This window comes from Thamnophis sirtalis, unplaced genomic scaffold, assembly GCF_051295495.1.
Source record: "Thamnophis sirtalis isolate CommonGarterSnake01/CBP01778 unplaced genomic scaffold, rThaSir2_p1.2 scaffold_6, whole genome shotgun sequence".
Taxonomy (NCBI): domain Eukaryota; kingdom Metazoa; phylum Chordata; class Lepidosauria; order Squamata; family Natricidae; genus Thamnophis; species Thamnophis sirtalis.
In genome coordinates, this window is record NW_028261386.1 from 21,858,750 (window position 1) to 21,879,286 (window position 20,537).

The 20,537-nt window shown below is 42.3% G+C and overlaps 2 protein-coding genes across 3 annotated transcripts; both read right to left on the reverse strand.

Moving 5' to 3' along the window:
* Positions 1-1,897: 1,897 nt before the first annotated feature.
* On the reverse strand, positions 1,898-2,308 carry UCN (urocortin). Its single transcript, XM_014062579.2, has one exon. The coding sequence runs from the start codon at positions 2,306-2,308 to the stop codon at positions 1,898-1,900; it is 411 nt and encodes a 136-aa protein (XP_013918054.1).
* Positions 2,309-7,320: 5,012 nt separating this feature from the next.
* On the reverse strand, positions 7,321-20,122 carry MPV17 (mitochondrial inner membrane protein MPV17). 2 transcript variants are annotated; one of them, XM_014062607.2, is made up of 8 exons: positions 20,008-20,122; positions 18,856-18,945; positions 13,134-13,249; positions 12,811-12,903; positions 12,252-12,347; positions 9,264-9,296; positions 8,941-8,993; positions 7,321-8,812 (listed from the first exon to the last, which is right to left on the reverse strand). In XM_014062607.2, the coding sequence occupies exons 2-8, from the start codon at positions 18,926-18,928 to the stop codon at positions 8,743-8,745; spliced, it is 534 nt and encodes a 177-aa protein (XP_013918082.1). In that variant the 5' UTR covers positions 18,929-18,945; positions 20,008-20,122; the 3' UTR covers positions 7,321-8,742. The 2 variants fall into 2 exon arrangements, with proteins under 2 accessions (XP_013918082.1, XP_087573500.1); XM_087717374.1 differs by lacking the exon at positions 12,811-12,903.
* Between the last annotated feature and the right edge of the window lie 415 nt (positions 20,123-20,537).

Consider the following 20,537-nt stretch of genomic DNA (forward strand, 5'->3'; position numbering starts at 1 on the left):
CAGGGAAAAGGGCGGCATACAAATAAATTAAACCATAAACCATAAACCATACTTTGACCAGTTGCAAATTTACACTGAGTGAGGAAAAGTGGCATCTCTACATTATGAGTACTGACTAGGCTGCATGTACTGGAAGTGGGCGGACAGAACTAGAAACAAAGAATTAGGACACCAGAAGAGGAACAGAATTCCTTGTCTAACTGGGTTGGAACTGACTAAGGAAACACTGATGCAGTATAAAAAAACATAGGAAGAAGGATCTGGCAATCTGTCAAAGGGAAAAAAGGCCTCATTTTGCTGGAGAAGTCCTGCTCTGCCTGAAATGTCTTCTAACTGGCTTTTTAAATAGAAGGAATTGGTGGAAAAGTCAAGTTCTTCCATGGATGGGAGGTATGTTGGAGCAGGAGAACATCAAAAGTGGAACTCTGCCTTCCGGTAGATACAACTTTAGTGAGATGAATGGCCATTTACATTATTTACATTATAACAAACGAGGAAGGGAGTCTAATCTGCTTTCCTGACCTGCTGTTTTCAACTGATCAGAGTGCCCTCCATCTAGGGAAAAGGCAAAATGTTGCTTATTGTTAGTATCAGCAACCAGCCCAACAGATTGATTTGGAAGGCACTTACGCTTTTTAGTGGATCTAGGCAGTGCCGCTGTCCATGGTGCTGCTCTTGAAGTTCGAGTACTGTACAGCGAATGCTCCATGGCAAAGGAGTCAAGGGAATTTGTGGAGAGAGAGGATCAATGGGGAATTGAGACATCCCCTAGTATATATGGTGCTTCCATCTCCCAGCCTAGTTGACATGAAAATGCTCAATTCTAGTCTATATTTTGGGTTGCAATACACTGTTCCCTTAGATGGAAAGAGTACTCTGGTTCTGAAAACATTTGGATTTTACTTGAGTTTAGCTTTGCATAGGATCTGACCAAAGTTGACCTGGGGAATCAACAATCTGATTCAGGCCGCCTTTGGCCTCAAGATCCAAGTTCTGCCTGCATCCCTGTAAAGCAGATTGAAATAGAGACACATCTGAATTTGTAGTTTCATTACCAAGACTAGCATTTTACTTTCCTCCATCAGCATTCCTTTACTTCTCCAAAGTTGATTAACTTTGAGTAGCGTTGACCTATAGTATCAGGAGATCAATTCAACTTGATAATACATGCATAGCATGGTTCATTTAATTTTGGTTTGATTGCTGGGTTTGCCATATTTCAAACCCAGACGATTCGTTAACATTGGTTATGTAATGTGCGACCGCAGAAACTGTGTTAATTCAGTAAATCAGTGTGATGTAATATGATGCAAACCCTTCTACCGAACTGAAACCTTTTCAAGGAAAAGAATCAAGAAAGTCTAGTTGCTTTTTGGAAAAACACCTTTGGGACCCTCTAGTGCAGGGGTGTCCAAACTTGGGAACTTTAAAACTTGTGGACTTCAACTCCCAGAATTCCCCAGCCAGCCCTCTACCTCCCACAACTTTAAGACTTGTGGACAGTCCACAAGTCTTAAAGTTGTGGAAGGTTGAGGGCTGGCTGGGGAATTCTGGGAGTTGGAGTCCACAAGTCTTAAAGTTCCCAAGTTTGGACACCCCTGCTCTAGTGAATCCAACAGTTATATATATCAAGACAACAAACCCTGACACCTCACAGCTCAGGTAGGACCACCAGGGCAGCCCAAGACACAACCTCACCCCTCCTCCAACTTAAATCAACAGCCCGCACTCAGAAACCGTTTGACGCCCAAGAAGTTTTATTTCATAAAAACAAATGTCTTCTGCGAAGGCGCCGGAGTTGGGATCAAGCGATGCCGAAGGAAGTGCGGGGCGATTCCGTTGCCGGCTTTGGCTCACAAAGGCGAGGGCGTCCCTTGCGCGCCCTCGCTTGTCCGCTTCACTTGCCTACCGAGTCCAAGAGTTGCCGGTTCAACTCCGCCTGGGCTTGCTGGCTCTGCGCCCGGGAGATCTCCATCATGTGGCGGAGGAGATGGAAGGTGAGGTCGATGGAGAGCGGCGGCTCGTGGCGTTTGAGCCGGTCGCTCAGCTCGGCGAGGCGTCGGCGCAGCTCTCCCTCCGGAGAGAGCCGGTGCAGGGATCGCAGCAACAGGCTCGCCACGTCTGGCTCCGGAGCAGATCGCAGGGTCTGGCCGGATCCGTCGCGGTTTTCCTCGGGGAACCGCAGCCGCAGGGTCAGGTCGCTTTCCGCGCTGCCCTCGAGGTCGAGCGCTGGTCTGGCTCCGAGGGACACTTGCAAGAGCAGGAGGAGCAGCGAGGCCAGGAGGCTGGGCAGCTGCGCCCGCCTCATGCTGAGGCGGTCCGGGCCTGGTAAAGGAGAGAGGGAGGTCTTGGAGAAAGCGAGACCCGGACAGCTGGCACTGCCAGAGTGACCCAGGACAGGGAGCAAAGCCACCCAGCTTCCCCCTAAAAGTTGGAGAGAATCTGGGGAACCTGGCTAAGGTCTACTGGAGAGATGCTCTCGTAAGCAACCGGACGGAGGACCACATCCCGAGGACATCTCCAGCCCTCTCTTGGCCAGCCAGTGCCAGTAGGGGGTGACACTGAGCTGGTAGTCGCAGCACCCGAGGGCTGACGGGGTTGCTTGGAGGATCGTCAGCCTACGCTTCTTCTTTTTCCCTTCCCTCCCGCCTCCTGCCTCAGCCTCAGGTGGAAGGGAAGCAACTTACCGCGATGTGTCCTTGCGGAGCCGGGAAAAGGGTGCTCGGAGTCGCTGGCGGGTTCTTTATATAGAGAGCGAGCCGGGAGATCCATTGACGTCAGTGAGGAACATGGACTGATTGCTGATGGTGCGGGCGGTGTCCCCCGGTAGACCCTCTTGGGACCTGAGTCTGGGTGGGAGAAGGTGTCCTTGTGCTTTGTTAAAGGGTGCCTGCTCTTCCCACTCCCACTTGGGATTATTTCAGCTCTCCTGCAAGTCGTCTCAGAGTAAATTCACTCTTTACAGACCTAGTTTCCCAGGTTCTAAGACTTTGGTCCTAAGAATGCTGGAGTCATTCTCAAGGCACTAATGCCAGGGAGACCAGCTGAGCCCCCTGTAAGTGTTTGTGACTCCCTACCCCCTTCCGTGTGTGAGCTCTATTGATAGACCAGCTTTTTGATATTTACATGTTTTTTTTTCCTCTTCATATAATCAGTCTTGATACAAAGCCTCTTCTAACATCTTCAAACATGCATAAATCTCAACCTTGAGTTGGATGAGTTAGAAGATGCTCCGTCTCTCACTGAAATGAATTAATATAAGCCGAAGCTGTGATGAACTTCAGAACTGATTGACAGACAAGTAATTCTGATTAGTCTGATAAAATTCCATAGGAAAGGATCAGGAAGCAATGGGTAGGAATGTAAGTGAACGTGTCAGTTTTAGCTGGCAATCTCTCTAGCATCTTTGAATAACAGCATCTTAATAGACCAACCACAGCCCATACAAAAGAGAAGGTGTTGTGACTAGTAAGCAGATCTGAAGAAATGGGCAGACTTGGCCAGCCAGTTGAACTCTCTTGAGGGGCAGTAAGGTAGGAGAGGACAAGAGGCAAAAGAGGACAAACACACAAAAAAGACACCAAACTATGTCTGGAATTTTAAATATTTAATAAATGTATATGGCTATCCGCTTGCCAGTGTAACTCTGGATAGCTAATTAAAAAATACAGACATACAATTCAGCTGTCAAACAATGTTTCTTCAAAACAGGCACATCTAACATCTCATCCCAAATTTTAGAGAGGAAAAAAAACACGTTTTTAATACCTTATGGAAGGTAATAAGGAGTGGAGGGAAGATTATTTCAGAAGGAAAGAACTACTATGGAAAATGCACAACCATGACCAATGGTGGGATTCATTTTTTTTTACTATCAGTTCTGTGGGCGTGGCTTGGTGGGCGTGGCAGGGGAAGGATACTGTAAAATCTCCCTTCCCTTCCCACTCCAGGAGGTGGTTACTGCAAAATCCCCATTTCCTCCTGATCAGCTCGGACTCTGGAGGCAGAGAATAAATGGGGGCGGGGCCAGTCAGAGGTGGTATTTACTGGTTCTCCGAACTACTCAAAAATTCTGCTACAGGTTCTCCAAAACTGGTCAGAACCTGCTGAATACCACTTCTGATCATGGCCTTGAATTGCATCTTGAAGCTTATTAAGAGGTAGCACAGTGCACAAAATAGTCAAGTTAAATGGCCATATTGTGATGCATACATCTGACCCACTGCATTCTGAACCAGTTTGTTTCTGGATATTCTTCTAAGGCAGCCCCATTTAAATGCATTGCAGTAATTTAACCAGAAGGTGCTAAGATCTAAATGATCAGTTACAGAGACACCTGATCCAGGGGCAGATACAATTGACATATCATTTGACACATCAATTGAAAATCAAAGACAAAAACCCTCCTGGCTATAACTGCCACCCATTTCTTGACCAGGATTTGGAAGTGCAAGAACAGTTGTCCGGTGAGTCGGACAATTTATCCAAACAAGCTAACAGTAAACAACAGTCCAATCAAGGAATCACCAAAACTACTTTCACCAACATTGACAGGGCAATCCCCTAGTATATAAAATGTGAGTAAATCCCACTGTCTATTACTACTGATGATATTGCCTGGTTTGGTAATGAAATGTCTTCAAGAAAACAACCAAGCTCAGAGAGCACCAAGGACCCCATCTAGATGCAGGTCCAGAAATTCAAATTATCCTTCTGTGGACACTTTATGTGAAGATCTAGTTTTCTTCTCTGAGAAGGCTCTAATACTGACAAAGGTGGGAGGAAAGAGGATGGAAAACAGCAAGGTGGATGAACTCAGTGATGGGGTGCTTTTGGAAATGCTGAAGGATCAACAGGGACAGAATATCATGGAGAAAACCTATTGATGTTACTAAGAGCTGACACCACCTTAAGTGCACAAAATTGTGGTTGGACATATTGTGGGAATATGGTCATTATGCTTTAAGACAATTGAGTTTATAGTTTATTTGTTTGGATATTGGTTATGCAGGTACAACAATTATTTTTTGTTACGCTTGAGCTTTAACACTTCGCATTAAATCTGATAAGCGACTCAATTCTCGGATGTGACCGCCTTGCAACAGTAGGCACCCATTGCCTCCGCTCTGCTATAGAAACTGGCAGGTCTTGTACATTTTCTTTTCAACCCCCCGTTATTATTTCGGGCTCTCTTCCACTCGCTGGGGCACACAGACGGCTGATTTGGTTCCCGACGATCCGAGCTGAATTAGCTTCTAACTTTCCCTTCCCCGCTTCCCATTCATCTCCTCGTGCTACTTGGCCCCAATAGGAAGGCAAACATCCGCTAGCGAATGCCAGCCTCTGGGCAAACACCGGCCAGGTCCGCCGCCGCGAAGCGAGGAAGCTGCGATGATTGGCTGGCGGGGCGACCCTGCAGAGAGGCTCGACCGCGGGAGCGCGAGCGAGCGAGCGAGCCCTTTCCAGAGAGCGTCCAGTGCCCTGGGCCTGCGTAAATAGCGGGCATGGGGAGAAAGAGCGCGCTCGTGACTTAAAACTTTGTAAGAGGAGGGACGGGGCTCTGCTGAGCAGCCTTTCTCCTCGTCCTCGTAGGGTAAAAGCGGTTCTGGAAAGGCGGTGCAGCTTGGCACCCACCTACACTCCCACCCCCGCAAAAAATAAAAAAAGTGAGAAGTGCTACTTTCTTCTGGACGCTAAAGCAGAAGAGCCCGGTTATTTCATACAGGAGTTGTAAGGGGAGCAGAGGGTGAGCCATTCACTAAAATTCAAGAAGGTGGCCAGGCAAAGCAGAGGGGCCGCATGGGAGAGCTTCAAAGTCCTCAGTGCTGGGTTGGGCAATTTCCAGGCCCTCTGGAGTTTTGGCCTGTTCAAGCAGCATGTAGTAGTTTGTAAAAGGGCAGGTGGGCATTACCCCCAAATACAGGTAGTCCCCGACCTACAATAGTTCATTTAGTGACTGTTCAAAGTTACATCACCGAGAAAAGTGACTTATCATCCTTTTTCACGCTTACAACCCCATAGTCACGCGATTCACATTCGGGTGCTTGAAAACTGACTCACATTCATGATACTTGCAGTGTCATGGGATCCCCTTCGGCGACCTTCTGGCAAGAGATGTCAAGGGGGGAAACCAGATTCACTTAGGAACCATGTTATTAATTGAACAACTGCAGGGATTCACTTAACAAATGTGGCAAAACAGTCGTAAAATGGGACAAAGCTGAACAAATTTCTCACTTAATAAACTTTGGGCTCATTTGTGGTCGTAAGTTGAGGACTACCTGTACAGTCATCAGTGTTTCTCATTTGCAGCCACTTCAAAATCTGCGGGCTTCAACTCCCAGAATCCCCTGCCTTCATGTCTACCCATCTTGAAATTGCTGAGGTTGAGAAATACTGATCTATCAGAATAAAAAGTGAATGGCCATTCGCCAGTTTTCTCCATGCATTTGTCACATTCTCTTTAAAAGCCTGTTTGTCAGCAGGATAGTGACTTCCACACCAACAGTACATTAAATTAATTTATTCTGAACCAGTTTTGAATCTGTCGCACTGGATAATTAGGAGTGCAATTGTCATTATGCTACCAGTGCAGATACACCAATCTGGCCTTGTAACTTGGCTCTCTGGGACTTGCAAACATTCTTTGCTTCTTGAGGAACAATACCCGGGGCTTATTAGATCTGACTTCACTGAAGTTCAAAAGTGAAAACATTTATTCATTTGATTTATATATCACTTTTTGTACAGAAGCTCATGATAGCATATAGTATTCCCTATTTTTCTCTCATAACCACAAACCTGATCAGTAGATTGGCTTGAATGAAAGTAACTAGTCTATATACATCACTTCATGAGATTCCATGGCTGATGGCAGACTAGAATTGGGTCTCCTTGATCCTAGTCCAAAACCTTAACTACTGCACCATATATGTGTTCTATACGAATGCCTACTTTGTAAAAAACTAATTCCAGTTGGCTTGGACTAAGCATCCTATTTTTCATAGTAGTCATTTTGATTCCTTAGAATCAATCAGAACCCAAAAGTCAATCATTCTTACATGATACTCATCAACAATGGACGTTATATTGGCTACAACTGTGGGCCCTGGATTTTTTCCCTTGAGCTTTAATTTCTTCCTTGTTAGCCAAACGAGTCTCTTGTAGTGTTATAACATTTATCCTATCCAGTCTGCTTAGTTACTCACATTTATTTCTACTTAAGCCTTCTACGTTTAGTTGCAAAATATGGATCCAGGTTTCCAATTTTTTTGTCAGTGAGTTCTTAAAAGAACTGTTAAATAAAAAAAAAACATATGCTGACACTTTAAATTTGTATATTGAGGATTGCATGATCTCTGTAGATGCCATATGCATCTACTACAAATAAATCAATACTGGAAGCTTCCTAAGAGATTGGTTCAATATATGGAGATACCCTCTAGTTATCATAGCAAATTGCCACTAACAGATCACTCCATTAATTTTCCAAATTCTTTCCAAAAATTAACTTAGCTGTGTATCAGTTGGACCCCCAGCATCCCAGTATTTCAAAAGTGAATTCAGCAATAGATTCCATGCTTTGCATTCAAGTGGCCTCAGACCTACCGTATTTTTCAGAGTATAAGACCCACTAAGATTTTGAAGAGGCAAATAAAAAAAGAGTTTCTGCACTCTCCTAAGCAATGCACAGCCATTTTGGTGAAGGGGGCAGGGTTTCGGGAGGCAAAAAATACTGTATTCAGTGTGTAAGACACACCCAGATTTTCAGCCTCTTTTTTGAGGGAAAAAGGTACATCTTATACTCTGAAAAATACGGTAGTTCTTGATATGCCAAAGCAACAGTAGAAAAGTAGCCTTAAAACACTAAAAAGCCATTACAATAATATTTATAGTAATAGGCAAAATGGAACAAATGTCTTATTCCATGGCTTAGTTACACAGGATGCTTGGTCTGGTTACCGAATTCTCATCAAGTTAAAATTATGCATTAAATTCTAAACTAATTGAAGATTGATTACATGATACAAGAAGCTACCAAAAAAGCTCAATATAGGTAGTTCTCATTTGGTCCTACACTTGGGACTGGTAATATGATCATTAAGCAAAGCAGTTGGCAGTGAAACCGCAATTGTAGTTCCAATCTTACTTCAGCTTTCCTTTGCTTTATAGACCTGCAAATTTCATAAATGTAAGGATTGGTTGCAAAGTTGCTTTTTCATCATTGTTATAACTGCTAATGGTTACTGTATAAGGCAGTCGTTAAATGAGAAGTGTATCCTGGCCTGCAGGTATAAAGGAATTTCTTATGTTCCTAAAGAATAGTAAACGTAGCTCAGAGAAATTAATAGTTTTCCTACAAGGCCCTACCAAACACTCTACAGTCAAGTACCTAGTCCTAGATGATTGCAGCATTTCCTGAGTTCCACTACTACACAGTGTATCTTCAGTTCTGCCAGGCAGCTGTGATAGCTGGTCTGATTCTTTAACGGCTAATAGCAGAGTATGCAGAGCAGAGGTTTGTTTTGCTCAATTCTCCTTTTCAGGGAACACTTCGGGCTTTTTCACAAACATGTCTTTGTGCAGTTGCATACGCTGGTTGATTGGGTATCTTTGTGGTTGGCATATGGTATGTATCCTGGGTTATTCGTCTGTTTGCATTGCATGAAGAACAGAGAGTAAAGAGAATCTGCAGGTGTTCTAATAGGATTAAGCATAGTTCCCATGTCTTCCCATGCCAGGTTATAGTTTATTGGCTTTCCAGGAAAGATAACTGTTCCAGATAAGGGCAACACACTGGACCACAGGAAGTCTGGAGATGGAAAAAGAAGAAAAAAGTCAAGGACAACAACATTGCCAATTATGGATTTGACTGTTGGCGCATATGCATGTAGGCAGTGTCAGAAGTAAGGGAATTTAGGCAAGAAAAGCAGTCTATACCTGTAGTTCAAGGGGATGAAGTAGAAGTTGGCAAGCTGAACTGCTGGCCATATCTGAAAAACAGAGACAGCACCATTGGAAAAGAGTTTGATGAAAAGCAGCCACCACATCGGCTTTATCCCACCCACCCAATAGGAAAAGAGAAGCTGACATCTGTAGCAAGGGCTGGAACAACTGAATGGCCAAGCAAGTCTACAGGGTCTCTGGAAAATATGGAGGAAATTCTTTCTTCCACCAATCCGCCCAGCCCTAGACAATCTCTCTGCAGGAATATTCAAAGGAAGGCTGACAAGTCCCAGCAATAGTATCTGAAGGCCACTCACATAGTAGTTGGTGATCAGAGTGTCAGGGTAGTCCTGCAAGAAAGCAGAGGTGAGAAAAGTAGGTAGGGTTGTTGTATGTGTCCAACTTTGAGGCACTTATACTGACAGTCCTAAAAGAGAACAAAAATCACAGGGAGGAGTTTTTGAAGGCTCTAAGGCCAGATGATAGCTCTTCCTAAAGTCAACTCTAAATCTGCCTCTCTGAACAGTTTCTCACTGCCTGAATTCACACACTGCATTCACACACTGTGTTAAGTTGGGGTTTGTTTTACCTGTGACTTAAGGATTTACTGGCCTTACTCATACAACATACTGACAAAGCATACTTTGGGTCCCGTCAATTAAACTGTGTCATCTGATGGCACCCAGAAATGTGCCTTCTCTTGTCATAGTGCCTGTTCTCTGGAAAAGAAAAACATTTACCCTGATATTCACATGGTTTCCATCTTAACCTTACTTAAACAAGCCTTTAAAACTTGATTCTACCACAGTCTTTGGGCCAGAATAGGTAATGCCCCTTCATGGGATGTTTGGTGTCTTAAATTACATTGGTTTTTTCCCCCTGGATTTTTTCATTCTCAGATTATGTATAAAACTATTATTTTACAAAATGAAATGGTCTGTAAATGTCTAGAAGAAATAATCACTAATCCATGCAAATGTATTCACAAGAACAACAACAAAACCCCACCCGCATGTCCACAAACTTCAATGGCTGGAATTTCTATCTATCACTTTTCCACCATCATCCAAAACATCTCAGACAGATTCCTGGGTGATTGTGAGCGAATTCAGGAAAATAGAAGCGATGTAATGTAATTTCTCCTTTTAGATCCTGCCTTGAGTCAATATTTCTATAGATGGTCTTTCTCAATCAGTCCTTTCCCTCTAAGAATGGGTTCCATCAAACTCTTTGGCAATGTATTCTTATGACTCATCATTGCTTAGCAATCAAAGTATTACAGTACATGCAAACATAAGACATGAGAATTCTTTGCTGAACAAGGAAGAGCAAACAGAAAGCATCTTGCTATGGCATCGTCATAACATGCTGGAGATGCGTGGCCCCTTAACCAAACCTGCACTGTGTGACTCAGAGGGGCAGGCAGGTATCTCATATTGCAGAATATGATGGACCACTAACCAAGGAACAAAAATAGACATTAAAAAAGCCATTCAAGAGTATGACAGAAGTTGGCATAGTTCAAAAGACAGAATCTTGTATCTGAGGCAGCCTTGTGGGAATTAAAGTTGCTATGGAAGCTGTGCATCTATCTTTTTAAAAAAATTTCTTTCCATCAGATATAAAGTATATTGAATATAACTGATCTTTTTTTGTGTGGCTGTTAGTACATGGTGATTACTGGCAACAGTATTTTCTTAAATTCTCTAGAAAGCTTTTCAACATAGCATTGATGAAAACCAAAGTATTTGTCTAACTTTCTGCTTCTGCATAATAATGGAACACCTTTTAAGAATGAGAGGATAAAGACAATGAAGAGATGAATATGTCACTATTGACCAGTAACGATTTTGAAATTTATAAAAGAGAAAGCAATTCGATGGCTGTAGAGGAAAATTAAATTGCTTGCTCTTCTATGAATTGAATTCCACAATGTAATCATGTTCTATGTTCATTAGTAGTTTCTTTTGTCTATTTGAAATCTTCCCCATTCAATGACACGGGATAATAAAATACTATATTATAAGAGAGCGAGCAAAAAAGCCTATCTGATGGCCCAGGTTTCCTCTTCTTGCTATATTTTTGTTTGCGACTTCTCTGCAAAATATTGGGGGGTGCTTTCTTTGAAAAGGAGATTGACCCAGAGCAGTTTAAAAACAACAACACTTGACAACTTCTAGCTGAGAAATTCTGGAAGTTGAAATCCACGCAGCTTAAAGTTGCAATGTTTGAAAAAACGCTGTCTTAGAGAATTTCTTCTATATTCCAGATCAAGAATGCTTACCTGCTCTTGTAGAAAGTTTAAGAGCAGCAGCTTTTTTTACTTTGACTTTGTGCAACTTTCAAAGAATCATTTGCATGATGGCCAATTAATTCATTCAGTCGTGAATACACAACTACAGGGAGGATGAGTTTGTTGCATGTTCTTGGGAAACTGTTTGGCAGAAGCCTAATCAAAAGTGACAATGAGACAACATTGTGGAATTGCAAACTAGCTCTGCAACAGGGACACTATGAAAACCAGATTTGTGCTTTTCAGAGTCACTGAAAAATGTATGAATGTGACAAAAATGCCTACTGTTGAGTTTGTTGATTTGGAGAAAAGAAATAGGCTTGAATTAGAGAATGTTTTGCACAAAAACATAGATGGTTGGTTGCTAAATACATAAGACTAGTATATGATGTGAGTAAACCATGCATAAAAATAAATAAGTTGTCTGGCTATGCCATTTTGTTTATTCCTTTACCATATTGTTTTGCTAGTTATTTTGTTGTGTTAGCATTTGTTGTGTTTTATATTGTGAGTCTGCCAGAGTTGGCCTGGAGTCAGGTCTTGCCAAAGTATGTATGTATGCCTTGAACTTGAGATGGGCGGCAAATAACTTTGATAAATAAATATGTATGTATGAATATAAAAATAAGTAAAACTATTCACTAAATACATTTAGCATAAGATAAAGATGTGTGATAACCCTTTGGCTGGAATGTATTTATAGATACAGATAAATGCATAAGGAATGCTTGTATAAGGTTAGATTTAATTCTAGTATATTTTCTTTTCTTTCCTCTTACCTTCAGCCTTTAGTTTCTTTTGCATACTTCTTACTCTTTTCCTGCATTTTGTATAATGCTGTCTATTTGCAGTGGAACAGTGTGATGGATAAACATGCATGTTATTGCACTGTTTCTTTAAGGAAAATTGGCTGAAGAAATGGCAAAGGTTTTAGACCCAGTAAGCAATGCTTCTTCTGCTTCTTTGAAATCTCTGTACCCATATCTATCTTGATGCTAAATTTGGAACTTACCTCCTTGAGCTTGCTCCAGTTCCGTTCCAAGGATAGACCGTTGAGTGCTCCCGCCAGAGTCAGAAAACAGGCCAGGAAGCAGGGTGCGAATCCAAACTGTGTGAAATACAGATAGGAATACAAGAGAGATTCAGGAAAATAAGTGAAGTATACTTGGCCTATGAAACAGAAAAGGAATAGAAAAAAGATATCTCAAGGTGGAAGATATAGATACCACGGGGCTCCAGTAGATCTTGGTCTTCCCCACCAAATACAACAAAACCAGACCCAGAATGAAGATGATAGCTGAGAACCTGCAGCTTAAATTCTTGATGTGCAGCATTTAGTAAACAACACTTTAATATAGGGGATGGAGCTATGTATGCACGTATCAAGCAAGATGGGAAATTCTGCAAAAGGTAAGTTGCAAAAATGCAGAGATTGCAATTCAGTCATGGTTTGCTCTTTTGATTCTCAAAATCTACACAAAAAGAATTAACAAGCAGTTAGGCAGCCATTTTTGGGAGGGATGTTTGTGTGTGCCCCTCCCACCACTTGAATTCACGAGGGTTTCCCTAACCTGATCAAGCAGCATCTTCTGGAGTGCAGCCACTCTGGTGTTGCCTAGCACCAGACGATCCAGGACCAGGTACCATTTTCCAATGACTGGGCCCTACAAAGGTTGGATGGATAGCCGTCAGAGACAATATTGATGCAGCTTCTGCTCCCATCCTGAGCATTAAGTATCCGATTTCTGTTTTGCATATGTCTCAAAAGAATCAACTTTATTGGTTCAAGGAATAGGTCTGGTCATTGCACATATATCAAAACAGCTGGAGCAGATGTTTCCAACTGAGCTCTAATGAGTGCCCCTCCCACTCAGCACTCATAATTTTCACTTACCACAAAGCAAACACCAATGCTCATCATTTTTAGGGTCCGCCAGCCATTGTGCCCAGACAGCCCTCTTCTTTCAATCATCTGCTGTGAAATCACATCTCCAGCACCCATGAGAGTCCCTATAATACAGCATTAATTCAATATTGATCCAATCAATTTTTCTGAATGCCAGAGAACCTTAAAGCTTAAGCCAATATCTGATTTCATTTTTAATGTTTGTTTGTGTGCGTGCGCATGTATGTATGCTTTGAATCAGTGTTGACTCCTGGCAACCGCCTAGCCAAGTTCCTGCATTTTTCTTGGCAAGATTTTGGACATAGTTTATCATTGCCTCCTTCCTAGGGCTGAGAAGTGACTGGACCAGAGTCACCCAACTGGCCCTACGGAGCCTTCTCTACACCAAACTGGATCATTGCACCAAATTGGCTCTGACCTTTCCTTTATCTATATTATCTCTGCTGTCTTCTCATTTCATGTTTTCTAATTCAATTAGTTGCTTCTTGTTTGGGGAAACCAGAATTTGCCAGTGCCTTTCAATTTTCTAAACTGAATCCTAACAGAAGATTCCTAACAGTACTCTTGTGAGTTCCTAACTATGTTTTACTCTCCATGTTTCTAAGTCCGAGACACTGAGGTCTTCTACACACAGATGAATTCTTGTGCCTAAATAAGAAAATGGGAATGAGTAGCTCAAGCAATTCCTCTTCGACAGTCAGTTTGTACAGTTGGAGAGTGGTAGACAGGCGGAGTTTTGAGATCCTATCACCAAAAAAATGTGCAAGAGTATCTGATCAAAGCAACTCTCCTTTTGATTTACCTAAGAGACGTTAAAAGGCTCTTGCTAACACCCAGGACTAAATATGGGAAGCTACCCACTGCAGAAATTGAGACAACAGACAACATGAGTCCAAATCACGTCTTTTTTTTTTTTTAAACTGAAGTCTAGTCTGGGGAAGGGGGCAGAGCATTTGGTCCACTGACTTCCAAACGTCTCTGCCAACAACTCTTGACGTCAAGCCTCCCTCCTTAGGTAAGACTCAGCCAGCTGGCAGAGAAATAAGCCACAATGCCTGGAAGAGCTGTCTCTCCTTCCCTTGGAACTGACTGAAAAGGTGCAGCAAGTGCTAAGAGTCAAGGGCAAGAGAGGAGATCTAGCTAGAGTAAGTACCACTTGTACAGAAGCTGTCTCAGTTTCCTCTATGAGTTTCCAGACTCTCAGGAATCTGCCAAAAATACAAAGTGATTTCTTGGCTTTCCAGATAAATGTATCTGTTTCACTTACTCCATTAAATGAGAGCGATCACATTGCAGAAAAAAAAAACCCAGATAAAAATTGTTAGGTGCTGGATACTTCAGAAAAGCCTTGTCCAGAGGATGTAACACCACACACAATTTATACCACATAGGGAAGTAACATAATGCATATGTCTGTGAAACCTTTAGAAACAATCAGGGCAAATTTCCTCCTGCAAAGTAGAAACATACGAGGAAGTGGACTTAAGTTCAGGAAGAAGCCATATATTGTTGAGTAAAAAAAAAAAATTGACAAAATAATTTGATTGTTGCTAGGAAACTAGCAACAATACGATAACTCACTGGCTAAGATGCTGAAAGGTGAGCAGTTCAGCAGTTCGAATCCCTAGCGCCGCATAACGTAGTGAGCTCCCATTACTTGGCCCAGCTTCTGCCAACCTAGCAGTTTGAAAGCATTAAAAATGCAAGTAGAAAAATAGGGACCATTTTGGTGGGAAGGTAACAGCATTCCGTGTGCCTTTGGCGTTTAGTCATGCCAGCCACATGACCACAAAGAAAGTCTTTGGACAGTGCTGGCTCTTCAGCTTTGAAACAGAGATGAGCACCGTCCCCTAGAGTCAGGAACGACTGGCACATATGTGTGAGGGGAATCTTTACCTTTACTTTTATCCTTACCTAGGAAACTAACGATCAGTCTTTCAAATACTGATCACACGAAGGACTAACTCGTGGTATTTAAGATTCTCTTGTTCAGATGCACAAATTTCCTTGGTTGAGATATTCCTCCCAAAAAGATAGGAACCACTTTCTTTGGCTGAAGTATCAGGAACATCATAGCGCTGGCTGAGTTTCTAACTCACTCATTGATAAATACACAGCTACTGGAAGCAAATGCACTTTCCCTGATCCATTCATTCATTCCTCTATACAAGGTGGGGGTGGCACCTGAATGATGCAGTTGGCAAGCCTGCTGAGTGTAATGGGATGAGTCTCTCTCAATGCCAGCTACATCGCAGAGATTGACGACTCTCTGGGCGATGACTTCACCTACATGGAACTTTGGGGGGCTGCCAACTTTGCTTGCTAGTCACCCCTACAACAAACAGGCAGATTCCATTACACCTGATGGATGGCCCTGGGACGGAGTTGTCAGCAAGAAAAATTAGGGAGGGGAAAGATGCAGGAAGAAGTACACAAGCATTAGCACGATGGTTCCAGAACTTGTTTAGTAAAAGCCAATCTACAACAGCAGCGTATGTTCACATTTAATGAAATTAAATGCAGTAAATTAAATGTGCAAATTCAGAGCTAATCAGATCAGGAAAAGACCTAATTTAATGAAATTAAATGTAGTAAATTAAAAGTGCAAATTCAGACCTAATCAGGTCAGGAAAAGACCAAGTACATAGCTTTATAAAAGGTTATTTTTTAGTTAATATTAATCTTGGTTACCTGTTTTTGCTTGGCATACTGTGTGAAATCAGTTCACTGGTTAGTTTAGTGAATTATACAACTCAGAAAATGGATTAATTCATTAACCAGGTTTGCATGTATGTAGCCACTGAGGACCCAACAAGTGCAATAAACTAGTATTGAGAACTGACTCTGCTTTGTAAGGAACTCCATAGCAATAGCAATAGCAGTAGACTTATATACCGCTTCATAGGGCTTTCAGCCCTCTCTAAGCGGTTTACAGAGAGTCAGCATATTGCCCCCAACAATCTGGGTCCTCATTTTACCCACCTCGGAAGGATGGAAGGCTGAGTCAACCCTGAGCCGGTGGGATTTGAACCGCTGAACTGCTCTATCTAGCAGTAGCTTGCAGTGCTGCATTTAACCACTGCGCCACCTCATATCTGTTCCAAAGGTGCTTTTCTTCAAAGGGCAACTGGACTTTCTTTTTTTTCCTTTGAAAATATTTCACTTCTCATCCAAGACACTTCTTCATTCTAACTAACTAGTGGGAAATGGAAATTTTTTGTACTCATCCAGTTATTAGCACTCTGAGAGTTGTTGAGGCCACTCAGGGTTTCAGGGTTACCTGAATCAGAGTGCAAACAGGTGTGGAACTTTCTTGGGTCTGCTGAAAAGAGTGTGTTGAAAACAGGAGATGGGTGGTATTGTATCGTTTCCTCTCTGTTGAGGGAGGGCTGTTCAATTTTAACATGGATGGCCTCTATGACTCCTCTTTCAAACCAGTGGTCTTCTCTATCCAGAATGTGAACCTTAAAGGTAAAGATTCCCCTTGCACCTAAGTGCTAGTTTTCCTGACTCTAGGGGGCAGTGGCCATCACCGTTTCAAAGCCAAAGAGCCAGCGCTGTCTGAAGACATCTCCATGGTCATGTGGCCAGCATGACTAAATGCCGAAGGCGCATGGAACACTGTTACCTTCCCACCAAAGGTGGTTCCTATTCTTCTACTTACATTTTTAAATGCTTTCAAACTGCTACGTTGGCAAAAGCTGGGACAAGTAATGGGAGCTCACTCTGTTACGCGGCATTAGGGATTCAATTCAATTCAATTTTATTATTTGTATGCCGCCCTTCTCCGGGAGGACTCAGAGCGGCGAACAATTCAAGGGGGGAAAAAAAGGGGAACATAAAAGACAAAATACAAATAATAAAAGTAGACAACAGTCGCACAACCATACATGTCGAGAGGGGAGGGAACTCATCACCCCCAGGCCTGCCGGCAAAGCCAGGTTTTGACGGCTTTTTGGAAGGCCTGGAGAGAGGTGAGGGTCCGAAACCCTGCGGGGAGTTCATTCCAGAGAGCCGGAGCTGCCACAGAGAAGGCCCTCCCCCGGGTAATAGCCAGGTGGCATTGGCTGGTAGATGGCACCCGGAGGAGGCCAACCCTGTGAGATCTAATGGGTCTGTGGGAGGTAATTGGCAGCAGGCGGTCTCTCAAGTACCCAGATCCAATACCATGAAGGGCTTTATAAGTTACGACTAGCACCTTGAAGCGTATCCGGAGACTGATTGGTAACCAGTGCAGCTCGCGGAGGATAGGTGTAACGTGGGTATACCGCCGTTCAAACCGCCAAACTGCCCACCTTTCTGATTGACAAGCTCAGCGTCTTAGCCACCGTGTCCCTTGTGAACTTTAAGCTTATCTTTAGATGCTGAATTATGAAAGTCTCTGAAAAATTATCCATAATGGAGATATTTCTCTCAGTTCCATTTTTCTGCTAGTAGTGAGGGATTTTGCAAGAGGAATAGGAAGAATAGTATCCTTGACATAGGTCAAAGCAAGTTGTGCAATGTACTATAAAATGTGGCCTGAACAAAAGGCATCAGAAACTCCTTCAGGAGACAAATCCTAATGATTCAGCAATTTTCATTTTCGGTGTCCATACAATACACGCAACCATAAACTAAGGAATGATGAGCCTACAAAGCACAGCATGCAAAAGAAGAAAAGAAAGAGTGTTAAAACTAACCAAGCCTTCCATGCTGATTACAAAAAGCTGCTAGCATTTACATTAAATGACCAGATTAAGTACGTTCTCAGATACAATCAGCAAAATCTTAACATCAGTCTTTCGGAAGCCACAGTCAATTCCTCTTGGATTAACTTAGTTTCAAAATTGTAGGATAAACTTAAAATTTATACTTTTACTTTAGCAAATGGCTGGAGTAGTAGTAACACAGAATGAATCCTCAGAGGAGTGGCAGAAAATCAATTTAATAATTAGAAAACCCTCAATTTCAAGATCCTAATTTCCAAGTTTCATACCCTGTCAGTCTTTAAACTCTGAATAAGCACTGAAGTGAGATCCCACCCTTAGAAAAGGCTGAGGAAAAACCATTTAGATTTTTGCAATAGCAATGTCTTTTTCCTGGCTCTTCATAATTTGCGAGCCTCTTCTATATTTTGCAGTAATGTTATTAGATGAATTTTGAAAATTGTTCATTTTATTGGTTTACAATTATAAGGATTTTATTTGCCTATTATGTTTGTGATCCGTTTATTGATGTAACGGGTAAAAAACATACCAGTTGCTGTTTTATTGGCTGCTTTTCATTTTAGCAATTGTTAAATCATTTATGTGACTCATCCTGAAGGTGCTTTTTTTCAAAAGGCAACTGGATTTTGTTTTTTCCTTGAAAACATTTCGCTTCTTGGATAGACATGGGACAACCATGACCTGAATGACTGAAAATCTCCATAGACATTATGTGTCTTATGTAACTTATTTAGTAAGGAAGACATTCCGAAATGGAATATACATGTAGAAACTAACAAAAATGCTGCCACTCTCTAGAAGACAGAAGTATACAAACTTTTCTGTTGGAGGCACATTTATGTATGTTAGATTCTTGCTTTGAGAACTACCACAAAAGGAAGTGGTTGTAATCAACTAGCATAATGAACAACCAGAGGAACAAAGGAAGACAACAAGCAGCCAGAGAAGTGGGGAAGCGTCCTATTTCTTTCCCAGGGCTAATGTGCCTTAGCTCCTCTTACCAGCTGTGATGATTTGCACCTTCCAGGGGTGCTGGACCATCAATCTCTGGTAGACTCTCCAAAAGGTTGCCATATCACCTAACACAGCTTCTATAGTACAGAGAAGTGAAAAAGACATTGGAGCACAAGTTCTGAGCAACATGCATTATGTTTAGAAGCAGTACCATTCTCTATAGTACTGCAGTGAAGAAATACTAGATGATCAAAATACAGTAATGGCCTGTAAAAAGTTGCTCCTTTTCTTCAGAAGTCTGTATATTTTACTTCATATTGTTGGAGCAGTAAAAATGACAGTAATGAGCACAACCACTGACACAGGACCCAAGCCGAAGCCAAATAGCTTCACTCTGGATTCTTCACTGAGTATGACATTTGTTCTCAAATGGCTCCTTCCAACTCTAGAATTCTATGAAATACTTTTCTTATGTCTGTAACGCCATGCTGGGTGGTTTACATTTATCTAATAGTTACACTAGTTCAAATATTCTGATTCTCTGTACTTTCCATACATTAAATGTGTTTAATAGCACGATTATCATGCCTGCATACATATTCTTGTTCTCAGGAAGCGTGTTGATGGTATGTATATTTTCCTGGGAATAATTATGTTTATTAGAAAATAAATTACCATGGAAAAAGACCATTATGAGATATGCAATATCTGACCGACCTTGTCACTGATACTCCATCCGTTTGCCTCAGTAATTCAGCTCTGCCTTTGCAGACTGTCAAACAGGCTTTACCAATAAAATAGACTATTTGTAGATTAGAATAGAACTTTTGGGGTCCTTGGTCCTCTCGGAGCTTGGTTTTTCTCTTGCAGACTTTTCAATTAGGTACCTAGTTAGTAGTGAAACCTCGGCAAGAAAATAAGCAAATCCCGAATGCACCAAGGACCCGACAAACAGGCATTTTTAAGGAAAGGAAAGGGGAGGGGAGGGAGGGAGGGAGGATGAATCTCACGTCATTCTTATTTTAATACATGTTACCGGCCAACATGCCAGTTAGGATGCTTTTTTATGTGCACGCTCGCCTCTTCTAATTTCCCTTCCAGTTTCATGACGCCTCTGAGAAAGTTAACCCATCACAAGGCAGACTACAAACCCCACCGACGGCGAGGCAAAGGAAAACTTCCACCACCCTCGCCCGCACCTCGTAAAATCAGCCGCCGAACCTCGCGCACGTCTACTTAAGAGAGACTTTGCTCACGCCTTTCCCGGCTTTGAATAACTCCAGTGCGGGCAGGCACGTGGCTCCACTGACCTCAAGGCAACGAAAGATGACGTACAGCGTTCCTGAAGCGCTTATTGGTAGAAAGAATCAAAGGGGCGGAGGGAAGAATATACACGCCTCACAATCTAATGAGTAGAACTACGAATAGAAGAGAGGATTCGTATATGGGAGCTTCACCGTAGAGATTCTCAGTCAACCAGGTCATGGTTGTTCCAAGGGTGCTTTTTTCAGGAAGCAACTGGACTTTCCTTTTTGTTTTGAAGACGTTTCGCTTCTCATCCAAGAAGCTTCTTCAGCTCTGACAGGATAGTGGAGAATGCAAGGATTTACATTCCTTGGAGACAGCTGGTCATTTGCATCCTGGATGAGAAGGGAAATGTCTTCAAAGAAAAAAAAAACCCAAGAAAGTCCAATTGCCTCCTGAAAAAGTCTCTTTGAGGCAGCCGTGA